Raw genomic sequence first — 18,687 nt, 5'->3', positions numbered from 1 at the left:
GATAAGGGCACACTACGCACCCTGTAACTCACAGGAACAGAATTACTTTTTAATTGGATCTTATGTTGATATCCCCTTAGACACCCTAAACTTTCTTTAAACACATTGGGAAACTCCTTCAGTTCTGATAAAAATTTGTCCTCATCGTTTCTTTCCACAGTTTGTATTTTATCTCTTAAATGTATGTGTGGACTGGCGTTGGGATCTAGAAATATCCCTAGATCTCCTTGGTGTATCCAGCTGATAATGCGGTCTCCTTTTTTTTGAGACATATACTTTACCAGATACTAACCTACTTTTATACTCTATAAGTCCCATGAAATACCCATGCAATTTTTATAGGTTCTAGACCATATGCTAATGGAATGATATCTGGTTTCAAAAGAGATACCTTTCCCTTCGATTTAGCATTGTAAAATTCATTTGAAATAATCGTGATCTGAGCACCAGAATTAAATAATACTCTGGTCTTTTCACCTTCAACCAACATTTTTTCTATAGGACTGGATTTCTTGTTTGAATTGCTCTCTGCCTGACTAATTGTCTGAACAAATTCAACATCATTATCATAAATCTCCACTTTGTTAACTTTAGATTTAAGTTTAGTTTTGCACACTGCCATGACATGCCCTTTTAATTTGCACCTAGAACACGTTTGACTGAGAGCCGAACACATTTTATCATTAGTAAGATGCCCGACTTGCCACACCTAAAACACTTTCTCTCAGTCCATGTCTTCACAGTATCTTTTGTATGTTTGCCAGATATACTTTTAACAGTTTGAACTTTGGTATCCTTTGCTACATCCATTTTTATAATAGCTACACACTTGAGTGAATGCTCAATGCATTTTGCAACATTAAAAACTTCATCAAGAGAGGGCTCATCTTTCAAACACAACTCTTCCCTGACCTTTTCTATTCCACATCCAAACATAAACTGATCACAAATACGTTCATCAGTGAGATTATAGAACTTACATGATGATGCAAGTTTTCTTAGGCGAGTTACATATGGTTCGAGGCATGTGGGCTGCTGAATTCATATCTGTGCATAGACCGCCACCTAGTGTTGGGTCCGGATGATTGCACATTGTTGTCCTGGAAGAGTCTTCAAAGTATCACGAGATAGGTGGCTCCTCCCCTGGACTACAGTGCGCATGGGCATCGCCTCCATCCCCAGATTGTTTTTTTCCGCCATTGGGTTCGGATGTGTTTCGGTTCCCTCTGTCGGAACCGATAGTTGTTCAACTTCTACTCGAGACCAAAAGGTCTTTAGGCTGGGCGTCGGTATAGTTGCGTACGGGTTTCTTTCTGACTCTCAGCTCCTATCTCTTGCTGCCCTTCCACGTGCCTTCGGCGCGGACGGGCCTACACTACACCCTTTGCTATGGAGCGGACTCCATTCAAAAAGTGTCCGCTGTGTCACTCCAAATATTCACACCTCGACGTGCACCCTGTGTGCAATACCTGCTTGTCGCCGGATCACCGCGAAGACACCTGCATGGCGTGTTCGAAGTTCCGAAGCAAGAAGACTTTAAAGATTCGCCGGGCCAATCGACTCCAGGCTCAATTATCGGCTTCGGCGCCCCCACCAGATGACATTTTCCAGGAATCTGTCGAGGGAGAAGACGACGTGCGTCAGTCGGACTCTGGCCCCGCGTCCGAGGAGGAAAACTACGACGCGGGTGAGGCGGACTTTGACGAAGTCTCCGACGAGGTAGGGGACGACGATCAGGCTTGTGCCACGATGGGAGATAGCTCAGAGGAGGAGCATCCCCAATCAGACTCAGGGGTTATTCCCCTTCATACGGCCCAGGTCGAGGGATCGCCTTCGGACCTTACCCAAGATCTACCTAACAGTCCTACGTCCCCGCCTCCGGGCCCGGTCACGGACATTTCTAAGCCATCACTTATGTTGAAGAAAACGAAAGTGAAGCCAACTGGTCACGCACCCTCGGATGCGAAACCGAAACTGAAAGTTGCGTTGGTAAAGAAGGTTCTGGAGGCGTCAACTTCCAAGAAAACCAAAATGGCCGACTTGAAGAGCCACGCCAAGATGGCCGACCCGAAGCCCTCGGGGTCGACGCCGAAGGCGAAGGCCTCCGACGCGGCCGCGTCGGCGCCGAAAGGGGTCGGAGACCCGAAGACGGTTTCGAAGAAGCGTCAGGGCGACGACGCGCCTAGGCATGGGGCGTCGGCCCCGAAGAAGAAGCCTACCGGCGATCAGGCTCTCGAAGATGAGGGGTCGCTCGAGCAGGCGCAACCCTCTGCAACCTTTACGAAGAAAGTGGGGGAATCCTTACAGCGGATCCGAAAGCCCACGGTGGTTCCCGCTCAGGACACTGTAGTGCCTACGCTCACGCCTAAGCCTACTAAAGAGCAAACGCCTATTCGTTTCACCCTTCCTCCCAAGTCGGCGCCGAAGGCCTTCGCGCCGAAACAGGGCGGACATTCAGGGGAGGTGTTAACGCCGAAAGCTGCCTTGGTGGTGTCGAAGCTTCGGCTCCAACCGCTTGCGGTAGAGGAACGTCGTGAAGTCATCATCGACGCCAACACCGGGAAACTGTCGCTCCTCAAGCGAAAGATCACGTCGGAGCCGGCGTTGGAGCCTTTTAAGATCCCGCTCAAGAACAAAAAGTACTCTGCGGACTCTTCGGCTCTGGTGGAACCTGTGTCCCCACAGGCCTTGGAACAATCGCCGACGCGTTCCCCCGCGGCCGATGCGGACGAGGAGGATGACGAGTACAACTATCCTGCGTACTCGGATCCGGAGGAGGAGCATGTGCCTTGGGCCGCAGGAGGCGACACAGAAGACCCGCAGTCGGGTCAGGACACTCAACTTTTCGCCGCCAAGACGTCCCCGACAGAGGACTCGGCGGCCTTCAATGCTTTAATTGAGAGAGCTGCGGCGAACCACGATGTCGAGCTGCACTCGGACCCCGTGGATGCGGACTTCTTATTCGACACCTTCTCGGTAGCCGAAAAGCAGGTCAAAACGCTACCGATGCTTAAAGGGGTGCTGAAACATGCACCGGAGGTTTTCAAAGAGCCCACCCGGGCGCGGGTGGTCAACCCTCGCATCGACAGGAAATATAAGGCAGCGCCCACGGATCCCACTTATATCAAGGGACACTTGCCATTGGACTCCTTGGTTGTTTCCAACGCTCGGAAGAGGGCGAATTCTCAGACTACTGGTGACGCTCCTCCCCCAGACAAAGAGTCCAAGATCTTTGAGGCCTCGGGCAAACGCATTGCTGCGCAGGCAGCTAACATCTGGAGAATATCTAACACCCAAGCCCTGCTTGCACGTTATGATAGGGCCCATTATGACACATTAGAGGCCATTCTGCAACACTTGCCTGACCAATACAAGGAGGCAGGAGAGATGCTCATTCAGGAGGGTAAACTCATTACAAATGCATCCATCAAATGTGCTCTAGATGTGGCAGATACAGCCTCCAGAGCCATCAATACAAGTGTGTTACTTAGACGTCATGCCTGGCTTAGAATTTCGGGGTTCAAGCCCGACATCCAAACCACCATTTTGAGTCAAACAGTGAATCCTGACCATCTGTTTGGCCCTGAGGTGGATGCCTCCCTAGAAAAAATGAAAAAGGATACCGAAACTGCAAAGTCAATGGGGGCTTTACAGAGTCAGCAGTTTCGGGGTGGTTCCTTTCGCCGTTCAAATGCAAAAGGCACCTCCCGGGGGCAGGCATCCCAGTCCACACAATACTACAAGGGTAACACACAGCCCTCGTATAACAACAAGGGTAGAGGTGGTTACAGAGGCAATAATATCAAAGGCAGGGGACGTGGAAACAATGGCTCCAGGTCCACCACCAACAACAAGCAGTGACGTCTTGTCACTGCCCCCCAACCATGCAACACCGGTTGGGGGGAGACTTCAGCAGTTCCTGCCGGCGTGGAAGAACATCACCACGGACAGGTGGGTGAGGTCCCTTATCCAGTACGGGTACTGTCTAGAGCTTACTTCCATTCCACCAGACATACCCCCAAGAAGCCGTCCTATGTCAGGAGAGCATTTGACCTTGTTGCAGCAGGAAGTTCTAGTTATGCTGCAAAAAGGGGCAATAGAGCTCGTTCCATTGCGAGAGCGGGGAACAGGGGTTTACTCCCTCTATTTCCTGATTCCCAAGAAGGACGGATCCCTCAGGCCTATCCTGGACCTCAGGCCCCTAAACTGGTACATACTCTCGGAGCACTTCCATATGCTCACGTTGCAGCAAGTGCTTCCCCTGCTTCAGCAGGGGGATTTTCTGGCTACACTGGATCTGAAAGATGCCTATTTTCATATCCCCCTACATCCTTCCCACAGGAAGTATCTCAGATTCACGATCTTAGACCAGCATTACCAGTTCAAGGTCCTGCCGTTCGGGGTCACCACGGCACCAAGGGTATTTACAAAGTGCCTAGCGACTGTGGCGGCGCATCTCCGTCGCCAAAACGTCCACGTCTATCCTTACCTGGACGACTGGCTCATTCAGGCAAGGACGGAACAACAGTGCGCAGACCATGTGTCACGCACCATTCATCTCCTGCACGATCTGGGTTTCTCACTGAACTACCCCAAGTCCCATCTCCAGCCCGCCCACGTGCGACAGTATCTGGGCGCGACAATCAACACTCTGGCGGCCACTGCGCAACCAAATTCAGTGAGAATCGCCAGTATCCAGGCGCTGATCCAACGGTTCAGACCCCAACACTCGCTTCCAGCGAAGGTGTTCATGCAGTTGATAGGCATGATGGCCTCCTGCATCTCCATTGTCCCGCACGCGAGACTACATATGCGTCCGCTTCAGGAGTGCCTAGCACGTCAGTGGACTCAGGCTCATGGGCAACTGACAGACCTAGTGTTGGTGAGCGGTCGGGCATACAACTCTCTGCATTGGTGGAATCCACAAAACCTTTGCAAAGGCCGACCATTCCAAGAGCCTGTCCCACAGATTATCCTGACGACGGACGCCTCTCTCCAGGGATGGGGAGCACATGTACTCCATTACACTGTGCAGGGACTGTGGACACTACAGCAGAGGAAGATGCACATCAATGTGTTGGAACTGATGGCAATCTTCATGGCCTTAAAGGCGTTCAAAGTACATCTGTGCAACAAGGTCGTGTTGATCCGGACGGACAACATGACGGCCATGTACTACATCCAGAAACAGGGAGGCACACACTCTCCACAGCTGTCTCATCTGGCTCAGAGCATGTGGAAGTGGGCCATTCAGAGGAACATCTTCCTCATGGCGGAGCACCTCCCGGGCAAGGACAATCAGATGGCAGACCTCCTCAGCAGGCACAGCCATCAGATGCACGAGTGGGAGATACATCCATCGGTACTCCAACCGTACTTCCAAATGTGGGGTCATCCAGAGATAGACCTGTTCGCCACAAAGGAGAACGCAAAATGCCAAAGCTTCGCCGCCAGGTTCCCACACCCCCAATCACAGGGCAATGCGATGTGGATGAACTGGTCAGGCAGATTTGCGTACGCTTTTCCCCCAGCGCCTCTGATACCGCTGGTGGCACGCAAGCTCAGGCAACACTCGATGACGCTCATCCTGGTTGCTCCAACGTGGGCTCGCCAACCATGGTACACCACGTTTCTGGAACTCTCCGTGGTACCGCATCAAAGGCTTCATCTCACTCCCAGCCTTCTGACGCAGAGCCATGGCGACATTCAGCACCCAGATCCGCAACAGCTCAACCTGGCGATCTGGCTCCTGAAGTCCTAGAGTTTGGCTACCTCAATCTTCCTCCCGATTGCATGGACATCATTCGGGAGGCAAGGAAGCCCACTACTAGAGCTTGTTATGCGGCTAAATGGAAGAGGTTTGTCATCTACTGTGTGAACCACAACATTGACCCGCTAGATGCTTCCATTCAGAACATCATCTGTTACCTTTTTCACCTGTATCGATGTAATCTAGCGTACTCTTCCATCCGCATTCACCTGTCTGCTATGGCAGCATACCTCCAGAATAGGCAGCACCTGTCACTCTTTAAGGTCCCTGCTATCAAGGCCTTTCTGGAAGGACTCAAAAGGGTCATTCCACAAAGGACTCCACCAGCTCCGGAATGGAACCTCAACGTGGTTCTTACAAGGCTGATGGGTCCTCCTTTTGAGCCACTGCACTCTTGTGAGCTTCAGTTTCTGACTTGGAAGGTGGCTTTCTTAGTAGCAATTACATCGCTACGGAGGGTTAGTGAGTTGCAGGCACTCACCATCCAAGAACCATTTTTCCAAGTACATGCTAACAGGGTGGTGCTCCGCACTAACCCTAAATTCTTACCCAAAGTAGTCTCACAATTCCACATAAACCAAACAATTGAATTGCCGGTGTTTTTCCAAAACCCAGAGACGCTGGCGGAGCGCATGCTCCACACCCTTGATGTGAAAAGGGCCTTGATGTACTATGTGGACAGGACTAAAGATTTCCGCAAAACCAAACAGCTTTTTGTTGCTTTTGCCACACAACACAAGGGAAACGCTATCTCCAAAGCGGGGATTGCTAGATGGATAGTAAAGTGCATTCAGATCTGCTACGCTAAAGCTAAGCGCACTCTCACTATCCCACCGAGGGCCCACTCCACTAGGAAGTTAGGGGCCTCTATGGCTTTCCTAGGTAACATTCCCTTAGAAGATATCTGTAGAGCAGCCACATGGTCTACCACACATACTTTCACTAAGCACTACTGTGTAGACGTGCATTCCAAACAGCAGGCAGCTGTTGGTCAGGCTGTTCTAAAAACGCTTTTTCAGACTGCTGCAGCTGGCACGGGCGGCCGCCGTTAATTGAGGGACTGCTATGTATTCTATGCACAGATATGAATTCAGCAGCCCACATGCCTCGAACTGCAAATGCTACTTACCAGTATGCATCTGTTCTTGGCATGTAGGGCTGCTGACATTCATATCGCCCGCCCTCCTCCCCGGCGCCTGTAGCAGCTGCAGTATTTATTCATGCAAACACATGTGCTCATAGCATGGTCATCACTCACATTCTTCACTCCATCTCTGCCAATGGCTAAAAACAATCTGGGGATGGAGGCGATGCCCATGCGCACTGTAGTCCAGGGGAGGAGCCACCTATCTCGTGATACTTCGAAGACTCTTCCAGGACAACAATGTGCAATCATCCGGACCCAACACTAGGTGGCGGTCTATGCACAGATATGAATGTCAGCAGCCCTACATGCCAAGAACAGATGCATACTGGTAAGTAGCATTTGCATTTCTAGTGTCTCATCTGAATTTTGCATACATTTCATAAATTGATCTTTCAAGAATCGTACTGATCTTGGGTAAATAATGTTTATCCAATTTTCTTATACATATTTTATAATTATTTAAACTGTTCGCCTCTGAAGAAGGTAAGTCTGGCAAGTCATCGAAAACATCCTGACCTTCAGACCCTAAGCAATGGAGCAATAAGGAACACTTCCTCTCAACACTAAGAGAGGGACCACAGACTTTGGCATATCGTTCAAAAACAACCTTCCATTTTTTCCATTTTATTCGAGGGTCACCCGGACAGGATAAGAAGAATGGTGCAGCTGTAACGGTTTGCATTTTTTTTAAAGTACTATAAACACTTAAATATAATATTAAATTGATTTCAAATTGACCAATGCCAATGCCAATAACAATATGATCTGAAATTGCATATAGTATGATCTTCACCGTGTTATGACTAAACTTTTACGGGCACTAAAGTATTTATAATAGTATCAATCATAAACGCAATGCAAATAGATATGTAAAAAAAATACCTGACACTGTTGTTTATAGTGTCTATTATATCGTTGTTTTTCACAAAGAAAGATTAGTTTATACTCATGAGTTAACACTCATCAAAGTGACACACTCTCTTGTTAAGTTTATTTTTGTGTGTGTGTCACTGTTGACCTTTTGTGACACGCGATGCTCAAAGCAGTGAGAAAAGCTAAACAGAAGGAAAGCTTATCATCTGCTGTTCCCCTGATTGTTAAATATGTCACAGTTGGCGATAAGTTACTCTGAGTGTGCGTATCACTGTCTATGTGATACTCTGTAATTCGAAAGAGCGCAGTGCATCAAGTGTGCAAATCACTGCAATGTGACTCGCTGTATAACGCATAAACTTGTTCAAGTGTGCGTATCACTGGTGAGAATCGATGTATATTTCCCCAGTGTGACACGCAACGTTTCGAGATTCTGGTTGCCAGGTAACTAACAATGGCTTCATTGATCCACGCTTTTTAAGTTCTGCATCCGTGTGCGTATCACTGATGCAATCTGTGTGACTGGTTGCCAGGTAACTAACAATGGCTTCCTTGATCCACGCTTTTTACTATCTGCGTCCGTGTGCGTATGATGACACAAAGAAATCACTCCCAAGTCGTGTGTCCGAAGTCAGAGTACGAAGATGATACGAAAGAATGTTGACGTCTGAGATCGCTTGACGTCTGAAGACGAAGCCAAACAATAACTGTAAGAATCCTCTTGACACCGGAAAGTAAGCAGATTCGGAAGCTCGAGGGTTTCAGCGATTGTATGTTTTTAAAATCGTTCACCACTTCAAGAACAACACAATGTATATACATTCAAACAGCATGAGGATTCTAATGATGATAATAGTTAGACGCAATCTCTTCTTTGAGTTCACTTAGATTTATAGTTTTATGAACACCAAGAAAGCAGATCTAAAAAAAAAGCCTCAAAAGTAATTATTCCATCCTGGGAAAGCGCCGTTTGAAATTGTTTGTATAGCTTCAAAATCAAGATAAAATAAATATAAATAATTTCTTGTACTAGATAGCAATTCTCACAGTTCCAATATCACAATCTTTGAAGACATGAGATCAAAATCCAAATAAATTATAAAGTTTATCCTTCTAAGGGCTTTTAAAATTAAGACCGTCACAATCTTTAGGTCTTTGCTTGTTAGAGGAGTGTGGTAATTAATACCACCATTCTAGAGCCTTGCCAACACTTTGTCTGTCATCAGAACACGCTAGGAGCTATTTAGAGCTACTGCGTGCAACGTTTTTGTACTTTTAAAAATCGCCGAATTTTACTTCTAAATTGTTGAATTTTCACACTGCTTGCACTCAGCACACCTGGCACCCACTTGGCACCATTTTCGCCTTGTTTTGACGATCCCAGCCGACTTTAGGGCTGAAGATCGAGGTGCAGAGCAAACAGATTCTACGGCGGCCATATTGGGTGAGGGGGCGAGAGTGGTGAGAGCGCTCCAGTCTCCTGTACTTAAGGAGCCCCTAGGAGGCAGGCGCGTGATTCTAGAGCCTTGCCAACACTTTGTCTGTCATCAGAACACGCTAGGAGCTATTTAGAGCTACTGCGTGCAACGTTTTTGTACTTTTAAAAATCGCCGAATTTTACTTCTAAATTGTTGAATTTTCACACTGCTTGCACTCAGCACACCTGGCACCCACTTGGCACCATTTTCGCCTTGTTTTGACGATCCCAGCCGACTTTAGGGCTGAAGATCGAGGTGCAGAGCAAACAGATTCTACGGCGGCCATATTGGGTGAGGGGGCGAGAGTGGTGAGAGCGCTCCAGTCTCCTGTACTTAAGGAGCCCCTAGGAGGCAGGCGCGTGATTCTAGAGCCTTGCCAACACTTTGTCTGTCATCAGAACACGCTAGGAGCTATTTAGAGCTACTGCGTGCAACGTTTTTGTACTTTTAAAAATCGCCGAATTTTACTTCTAAATTGTTGAATTTTCACACTGCTTGCACTCAGCACACCTGGCACCCACTTGGCACCATTTTCGCCTTGTTTTGACGATCCCAGCCGACTTTAGGGCTGAAGATCGAGGTGCAGAGCAAACAGATTCTACGGCGGCCATATTGGGTGAGGGGGCGAGAGTGGTGAGAGCGCTCCAGTCTCCTGTACTTAAGGAGCCCCTAGGAGGCAGGCGCGTGATTCTAGAGCCTTGCCAACACTTTGTCTGTCATCAGAACACGCTAGGAGCTATTTAGAGCTACTGCGTGCAACGTTTTTGTACTTTTAAAAATCGCCGAATTTTACTTCTAAATTGTTGAATTTTCACACTGCTTGCACTCAGCACACCTGGCACCCACTTGGCACCATTTTCGCCTTGTTTTGACGATCCCAGACGACTTTAGGGCTGAAGATCGAGGTGCAGAGCAAACAGATTCTACGGCGGCCATATTGGGTGAGGGGGCGAGAGTGGTGAGAGCGCTCCAGTCTCCTGTACTTAAGGAAATGGTCGTTCTCCGCGCTAGCGGTCGCGTTTGCGGACGCGCCTCCTCAGCGCCGGAGTTACGCCAGAGTCAGCCCGTCTGCGCCCGTCAGCGTTCCGGCAGCAGACGGGGCAGGACGGCTGGCTGGCATTTACCTTTGGTTGGTGCCTTACTCTTCTCGGCTTTAGCTATGTGTTTCTCTTACTCCTCAGAGACCCTCTTAAATATGCGTCCTCCGGTAGGTCGCTGCCACTCTGTCTTTCCTGGTTGCCGTGCCCGTAGGAAAGGTTGCACTGAGTGCGGATGGCGCTTTCCTATACACAACAAGCCGATTTTGATCCATCAACCTATCACTACCACCTGCCTACTCCTTAACACACGTTCCCTAGGCTGTCATGCGTTAGATATTTGGAATTTGCTCGATAACTCTAATATATCCTGCCTCTTTCTCACAGAGACTTGGCTTAGTGATACCTCGGCCCCTGACTTAGTCAACGCCATCCCACCTAACTATTCCATCATCAGGAGGGACAGAACATCTGGGCGCGGGGGTGGTGTGGCTATCATAGTTAACAACCAGCTACACTGCACTACCTTCCCGATAGACAATATTCAGGACACCGAGGCGCTCAGCTTCACACTTCATTTGTCTCCCCACCAGGCATGTACCGGCATTCTCGTATATAGAACTCCCGGTCCCTTAGGTTCTTTCCTGGATGAATTACAGGTAGCACTTTCTGTCCCATGTCTTAAATCAGAACATTGTTTACTTTTAGGCGACCTAAACATACACATGGATGAGGCCACAAATCCTGACACAATGAAACTCATGGAGGTCACAACAGCATTAGGACTTACACCTTTCATTCATGATCCCACGCATAATAAGGGCCATACTTTGGACCAAGTTTTTTCCACCGTCCCTATTAATGTACTTGCTCCTCAGCCAGTATTATGGTCGGATCATTACTTAATCTCCTTTTTCCTATTAAGTACCCCTCCCCCTAGACCAAATCCCACTACCTCTGCTAAACGACTTTCCAGGCCTTTTCATCTGCTCTCTAATGAGATGCTACTACAGGCCATGTCATGTTCACCCTGCACCTTGTCAGGTAATGTGGAAATCGATCTAGCTCATTACACTGACTGGCTCACGACTATACTGGCGGATCTCGTGCCTGAGAAAGCCGCTAAACCCAGAAACAAACGTCCTTCTGCTCCTTGGTTCACATCTCAGCTTAGAGAAGCCCGTCAAAACTGCAAGAGAGCAGAAAGAACCTGGAGGAAAGACTACAATCCTCTTGAGAAAGAAAAATTCAAAAACTTAACTAGATCTTACCACAAGATGATTTGGAGCGGAAAAAAATCCTATCTTGAACGTCGGATAGACGAATCTGAAAACTCCTGTAAGGAACTCTTTAAAATTGTCAAGGATTTTACTTCTCCGTCCCTAGGCATCTCTGCTCAGTCTCACTCAGAACCTTGGCTGACTGAACTGGCACATTATTTTGTAGATAAAATAACATCTATTCAAGCCTCTCTTGCCATTTACTCAAAACAGCCTCAGGATGCTGATCTTGGTGCCCTCTCCTCTTCACAACCCACCCTCTGGGAATTCCCGCAGCTGAGCCTTGCTGCCTCATTAGACCATCTGACAAGCTTGAAGTCGGGCTCTCCTCTAGATCCTTGCCCGGTCTCTTGCCTTAACAAAATAGCCCCTGTGCTAAATGGCCCCATCAATTCCATTCTTAATTCCTCATTGTCTTCTGGCGTAGTCCCTCAGGCTTGGAAGAGTGCTCTCATCCTTCCACTCATAAAAAAAACAGCTTTGGATCCCATCATACATGCCAACTACAGGCCTATTTCTCTCCTCCCTGCTCTGGCAAAGGTGGCAGAAAGACATGTGCACAGATCTATCTCTGACTTCATCGAGAATAACAATCTGTTGCACCCCACTCAATCTGGGTTTCGTGCGAATTACAGCACAGAGACCGCGCTACTTGAAGTCACCACTGCCATCAGAGAGGTCTTGGATACTGGAGGAAAGGCCATGTTGGTCATGTTGGACCTGTCGGCGGCGTTCGACACCGTTCCCCATGATACCCTCCTAATTCGACTCTGGGATTGTGGTCTCCGGGGGACGGTGTGGAACTGGCTCAAATCATTTCTAGCTAGCCGTCGACAAACGATCTGGGCGCCACCTCACTCCGCAGCTATGGCAACTCTGGAAGTGGGGGTCCCTCAGGGGTCTATTCTTAGCCCCCTGCTCTTTAACATCTTTCTGGCCCCCCTTGCAGAGGTTGCGGAGTCGTTCGGCGCTCAGATCGTGTCTTACGCTGACGACACCCAGCTCTTGTTCACATACGACAAGAATGAGGTGTTCGATGGGATCCGTATCAGAGGCTGCCTAGAAGCAGTCTTTGATTGGTTCAAAAGACACGGCTTAAAATGCAACTCCGATAAATCGGAGCTGCTTTTTTTTGGATGTGTCTCTGAACCAAACTGGAAAAGTTGGTGGCCACAAGACCTGTTTCCACCGGTTAATGCAAGTACCAAGGCTAAAAATCTAGGTATCATTGTTGACAATGAGTTAACCTTTGGGCCTCAAATATCCTGTCTTTCGGGGAAATGTTTCGGGATCCTGCGGATGCTCAGGAAATTCCTCCCCTTGATTTCTATGAACCATCGAAGGGTCATTGTCCAAGCACTTGTCGGGTCGCGTTTGGACTATGCAAATGCCCTCTATCTAGGACTCCCTAAATATCTCGTGAGGAGACTTCAAGTAGTCCAAAATTCAGCTGCCAGGGCTATTTATGGACTCCCTAGACGAGCTAGTGCTTCTGACTTGTTGAAGGAACTGCACTGGCTTCCTATAGCCAAGAGGGCTCTCTTTAAAAGCCTGACGCTGACTTACAAGGCCCTTCATGACTCAGGCCCTAGGTACATTAGGAAGCGCCGTGCTCTTTACAAGCCGAGCAGAACTTTGCGATCTGCCTCCTTGTCTAAAATGGTTGTTCCGTCCATCAAGCGAACCAGACAAGGGGGGCGCTCTTCATTACCTGGCCCCGCGCGCCTGGAATGAGCTTCCCATTTCTCTCAGACAGGCCCCTAGTCTGATGTCGTTCAGAAAGGCATTAAAAACCTGGCTGTTTACCAGTTAACTTCGCTGTTCCTTTTATTCTGCAGTTATGTTTCCTCTTCTTAAAGGACCTCTTCGCTAAAGCGCCGGGACACTCCTACTGGAGTAGCCGTTGCGCTATAGAAGAACCCAAATAACATAACATAACATAACAGTCTTTTAAATCTTTGCTTGCTAGTTAAGTGAGATAAAAGTGTTGTGGATTCTCACCTAGAACTTGTTGAGATCTTTTCGCTTTGTTCTTCAAGTAAAATGAGAAAATCCTTTCTTTTTCGGTTCCTCAAAGTTTCCAATGCTGACTACGCCAGTGAAGTATCCTCCATAATAAATCCAGGACACAGGAATGTCTTCAAATGGAGTTTAATCCAAGAGTAAAAGATCCCATCCATGAACAAGCAGTACAAAAAATAAACTGACTCCAAATAGAATGTTTTCATGCAAGCATCCACCATTACATACTTAAGATTCCACATTAGAAATATTTAAGCTACAGTACAATAAATACTACACTCACCTTAGTGGCTTCTGATTTGACAAATATCGTCTCTGGAAGCTCATGATCCCTTTGTAGAACTAAAGCACTATGCTTATTCCTCCGACCTTCATTAAACATTACACTCTTTTATTTATGATCCTCCATATTTTGAAACTGTCAATACCTCTGACTTCTGTGTGACCCCGCCCCCAACTTTTCATAAAGTATCTCAATATTTGCTCATTAACCAGTCATTCTCTCCTCTCCATTCTTTCTTCCTTGCACCTATCGCTGCATCTCTCTATAACCGTCTTTAACAAACTTTTCAGTATTGCCTCCTTCACTCTTCTCCCCAACCCACTCCCTCCTCTACACTCCCTACAAGGATCCCAACTATATGTGCTGCCTTTCTCTTAATATTCTTGCAATTTATAATTTGTTAAACTCTACTTTGAATGTAATTTCTGGTTGTGTATATGTCTAGACGTATAGAATATATATGCAGATACACAGAATGTAATATGTAATTTCTTAAGCCTCTGGGTACGGCTAAGGAGGAACTAGATTTAGGAGAGGCAAAGTTTCGAGCAGGTTATAATGCAGCACATTTCCATCCCTCAAAAGTAATAGTAAAAATCTCATGATAGAGTAGTGTCCATTATTTGGCTGGACCAACAAAATCTGACAGGTCAAAATATTTGTTATTTAGTAACAAAAGCTTTTTTCCTAAGTATTTTGTCACTTGTCCAACAGTGCTCTTGTCATTATATTTCTTGTCTAAAGTATGTAATCATTTTCTAAAGTGGCGTGTGTCTTGTTTACATTGAACCATTTCTTTTAAGGTCATGGTGACAGCAACAGTCGCAATATTCCAACACTGGTGAAGGACATCAGCAATGTTGGTGAAGTTTCTTGTGGCAGTTCACACACCATAGCTTTATCCAAAGATGGAAGAACAGTGTGGTCCTTTGGAGGAGGAGACAATGGTATGTGATTTGTTGTGTTGCCTTTTAATCATACAGAGGCATTTAGAGTAGCTTGTGGCATACTGTAGTGGGGCACTGATGGCGCCTCTATAGACACTGACAGAAATACACACACAGCCCTCTCTAACTCTGTCATATTCAACTTTTAACAAATGTGACATGCAAGCACGATTAACTAGTTCACCAATGAGTCTAACAAACATCCTCCAGGATATTTGCATGTTTATATGAATAAATTAGCTGATTTTAGTCCCATGGACTCCTAAACTAACCTGGCCAGTGCTTAACATAAACAATAAATGCTTTTGTAAATTAATAAAATGGAAGCCCTTACCTTTTTAACTGAGTGCATTGGTTTTGGTAAGAGCTTGTACTTGCAGATACCAGTAATTAATCTGGTAAAATAATAAGAGGTCAGCGAGTTGCACCTACTGCAGTAATTTGAGTAATATGAGTCTTGTTTGAACGCACGCTAGGGTAAATTCTTTTCATTTTCCAAAGGCAACAAAATAAGTACCATTAAATGTAAAACTTTGTCGCTAGTGTTATTGGGAAATTTCAGTTTTATTAAAGATACTGACATGAGGCTTCTGTTTTAAAAGCTCTTTGCTACTCCATTAGCAGCCACAGAAAATAGCAGAAGAAACTACAATGTTTAGGGCCTCTAACGGAAAACAAATAGAAACTACAACTTTGATGGACAGGTAAAATTCATTTGAGTTCTAAACCGGGTTGTCAATCATATTAATGGCCTCCTTTTATTTTTTGCAGCGATCAGGACCTAATGAGAAACGTTTAAAAGTTGAAAAAACATTTTGGTTAATCCTGGCACAGTTTCAAGAATGTCAGTTTGCTAATGATAATTTGTAGAGAAAAATATGACCATTCTAAATCCACCTCAAGCTAAATTCATCAGAAAGACAAATAATAGTAGTCTGTTACAGAAATATTCTTCATAGTTCGGAATCACCACATATCATAAATGTTTAATAAATGCTATTTAGGCAGACAAATGTTTCACATTTCAGGGTAGTATAATACTCTTCTCTGTGTCTCTTAATAGAAATGAAAATTCTTGATTGTGAGAACATAAACATTTTTTTTATGTGTCTGGATAGCAGGCTAGGGTGAGTTTTCAAAGTTTAGTGACTACTATCAAAGCCACATCTGTCATGCATTTAAAGTAACATTTCTTAAATGTAGATTTTCAGAACCAATTTGTTGCTTTCATTAAATTTTTCAGCATAGTGCCCAAAGAGAAAGATTTGGTTGCAATTGCACCCCTAGCATAATGAATTCCAAAATAGCTAGTATTGATTCCTGCTTATTGTGTTACCCAGCGAATCCATCTAAATTGGCAGAGGAGACTGGGGCCAAAGGTTTCCTGAAAGAGATCAACAATTGTCCTTTTGGCTTGGAACATGCTTCGAATAAGATTATTGGAAAAGCTCAGATAGGAGATACATTTATAATCAGATGTTGTCCTTCCAGAAACTGTAAATAATGCTCCTTCAGGAGTGAATGCTTTGTCTGCTAAGTCTAATGATGAAACATCAAACAGCTTTTCGGAATAACAGGCAAATTAGCATCATGTGTTATCTCGACAGTAGTGACAGTAGATGCACCACCTCATTTAAATCGCATAACATTGAGCCTTTAGGCTCAAGACAGATTGACAATTTATCCCTGTCAAACATTTACAAATCTAAGTATGTTCACCTATCTGTAGATTAGTGATGTAGATGTGTCCTACTGAAGTGTGAGACCTATAAAAATGAACAATAGACTACATCTAGCCCTCCAAACAACCCAGAATGTTAGTTGCACCAAACACCAAATCGTTCAAGGCAGAAGGTGTCCTAGATGCCCAGTCAGTTTGGTAACAATAGCTGCATTCTATGAAAGTCCAGCAAATTGCCATCTGCCCTGGAAATTCTCCATGCAATCAGCTGAGAAGGTTAGGCTCTACTAATGTGCGATTGTTGCACCATGATTCCATTAATGTAGTAGAAAGTTTAGGTATAAAGATTAGAAAATCCCAAGAAAGTTCCAGTAGCTCTTGAAATCAAGCTTGCAACTCCAAGTCTGTTACAGAAGAACCAAGGCTGATCTCTGCCTAGGAAACCACCCCATGAAACAGTAAAAAGGGAAGAAGGGAGCATAGTTCTAAGACTTTCTTGAAGGAAGCTTCTGTGGCCAAATCTCCTAGTCTGGTAGTCAACTGAAGAAAAGACTGGGGTGAGTTTTCAGACACGAGGCAAATAGGTCCAATTAGCAATGACAACAGATGCCTGTGATTTGCTGGGAAATGTGAGGGTCCCATGTCCAATCACGGACACCCCTGAAGTTCCAAGAGTATTGGTTCACTACAACATTTGTTTCTTCTGAGAGATATTCAGCTACTACTAAGTAACTGACGCAAAAGTGCCTAAGATCTTTTGCAATATCTGCTACAATCTTGGAATGCCCACCATGTTATTAATATATTGAACTGCTCAGAAGTTGTCCCTTTTCAGTAGGATGCAGCCACAAGTCTTGTGGTCAGTCTGCCATTGATTCGCAAAGGAAACTATCGCAAAGTGATGTGAGATTTCCGTTCTTTGACTGGCCACTTGACTCTGGTAGATAAGTCCCTGCACTGAACTCCCCAGCACCACCAGCTGGCATCCAACTTTGATCACATCTAGCTCGGAGCCGAAAATAGCCCTTCCATTCCAGGCCTCTGTATTTCCACCGGCACTGCATATTCTACTACGTCACATTCATGAGGGTTACTGAGTTGGCGTAAGAGATCTACATTGAAGATGAATTTGAAATCTTTAAAGGGCTATGTAATGTACAGAACCCGGGTAGATGGCTTGAATGGAAGATGCTTGAAGTCCTGCAACTCTAACTAAAAGTTAAAGGAATACCAAATTGTCTCGAAGAAGCATCCTGAAGCAGGGTAATTACCCATTCAACAGAGTTTGACGGTCCTGTAGCATGAAAATGTCATTGAACCCCTATTGCCATTAGAAACTCTACCATTGGTTTAATCGGTTTGGTGAAACACCAAAAGGTCCGAAGCAATATCTAGACTGCTGTGACAGTACTGAAATTGAAGAACCTCTGCTGAAGTTTAAATATGAGGATTACGAGGCAAACGTATTTTTAGACTAACCATCCATTCACGTTTTGTTAGTAGGTGTCAAAACTTGGATTTCCTTAATCTTGAAATGCCAGTACATCTTACAGTTGTACTTGAGAAGACTGATGACCAGGGGGTGGCTTCTGTACTCAAAAGAAATTGGTTAGAACTTCTATTCTCCTCCCCATCCTTACGTTGCTAAGTGTTACAGAAACCCCTTTCTGATGGAGTTCCTGCATATCCATCCCACAGATCAATAAAGGGCTGCTTTTTTAAGGGGAGAAGAATAATGTCTTGGTGGGTTTTGTCTGAGTCGGAAAAAAGTTCTGATGAAAACTCTCAACTGTTTCCATGATTCACAGATTCTGGAAAAATCTCTATTTGTGGGAAAAATATCAAAATCAAAAATAAAGGTTTTGAGTTGATTGGATGCTTTCTATTTCATAACCCACCATGCTGCCCCTGGGGTGAGAAGGGAAGAGCGTACTGGACCGATCCTCATCTTGATAGTCACCATGCTTGTGGGTGTTCTAGAAGAACTTCTGGAAGCACTGGGAAACATTTAAATTAAAAAGCCAGATGAGTGTCCCCTGCCCTCTTTGGCCCTTCCAAAAAAGGGTTGTTCAACATGTTTTTTTTTTTTACACAACCTCAGTTTTTTTGCAAAGCTGTAAAAGTGTTAATTAATTTTCCTAGCTCTAGACCCTCTGCTTCCTTTCCAGC

The 18,687-nt window shown here is 45.7% G+C and overlaps 1 protein-coding gene across 9 annotated transcripts in view; it reads left to right on the top strand.

Annotated features, from left to right (window-relative positions):
• HERC1 (HECT and RLD domain containing E3 ubiquitin protein ligase family member 1) overlaps positions 1–18,687 on the top strand; it is a 2,101,515-nt gene that overhangs the window by 84,785 nt on the left and 1,998,043 nt on the right. For all 9 annotated transcript variants that reach the window (XM_086959402.1, XM_086959399.1, XM_086959397.1 and 6 more), the window contains exon 7: positions 14,694–14,837. In XM_086959402.1, coding sequence (XP_086815528.1) covers positions 14,694–14,837 — 144 coding nt within the window. The remainder of the gene's footprint in view (positions 1–14,693; positions 14,838–18,687) is intronic.

Source organism: Lissotriton vulgaris, chromosome 2_2 (assembly GCF_964263255.1).
Source record: "Lissotriton vulgaris chromosome 2_2, aLisVul1.2, whole genome shotgun sequence".
NCBI lineage: Eukaryota > Metazoa > Chordata > Amphibia > Caudata > Salamandridae > Lissotriton > Lissotriton vulgaris.
Note: the sequence above shows the minus strand (reverse complement) of the source record. Positions and strands in the feature narration are given on the sequence as shown.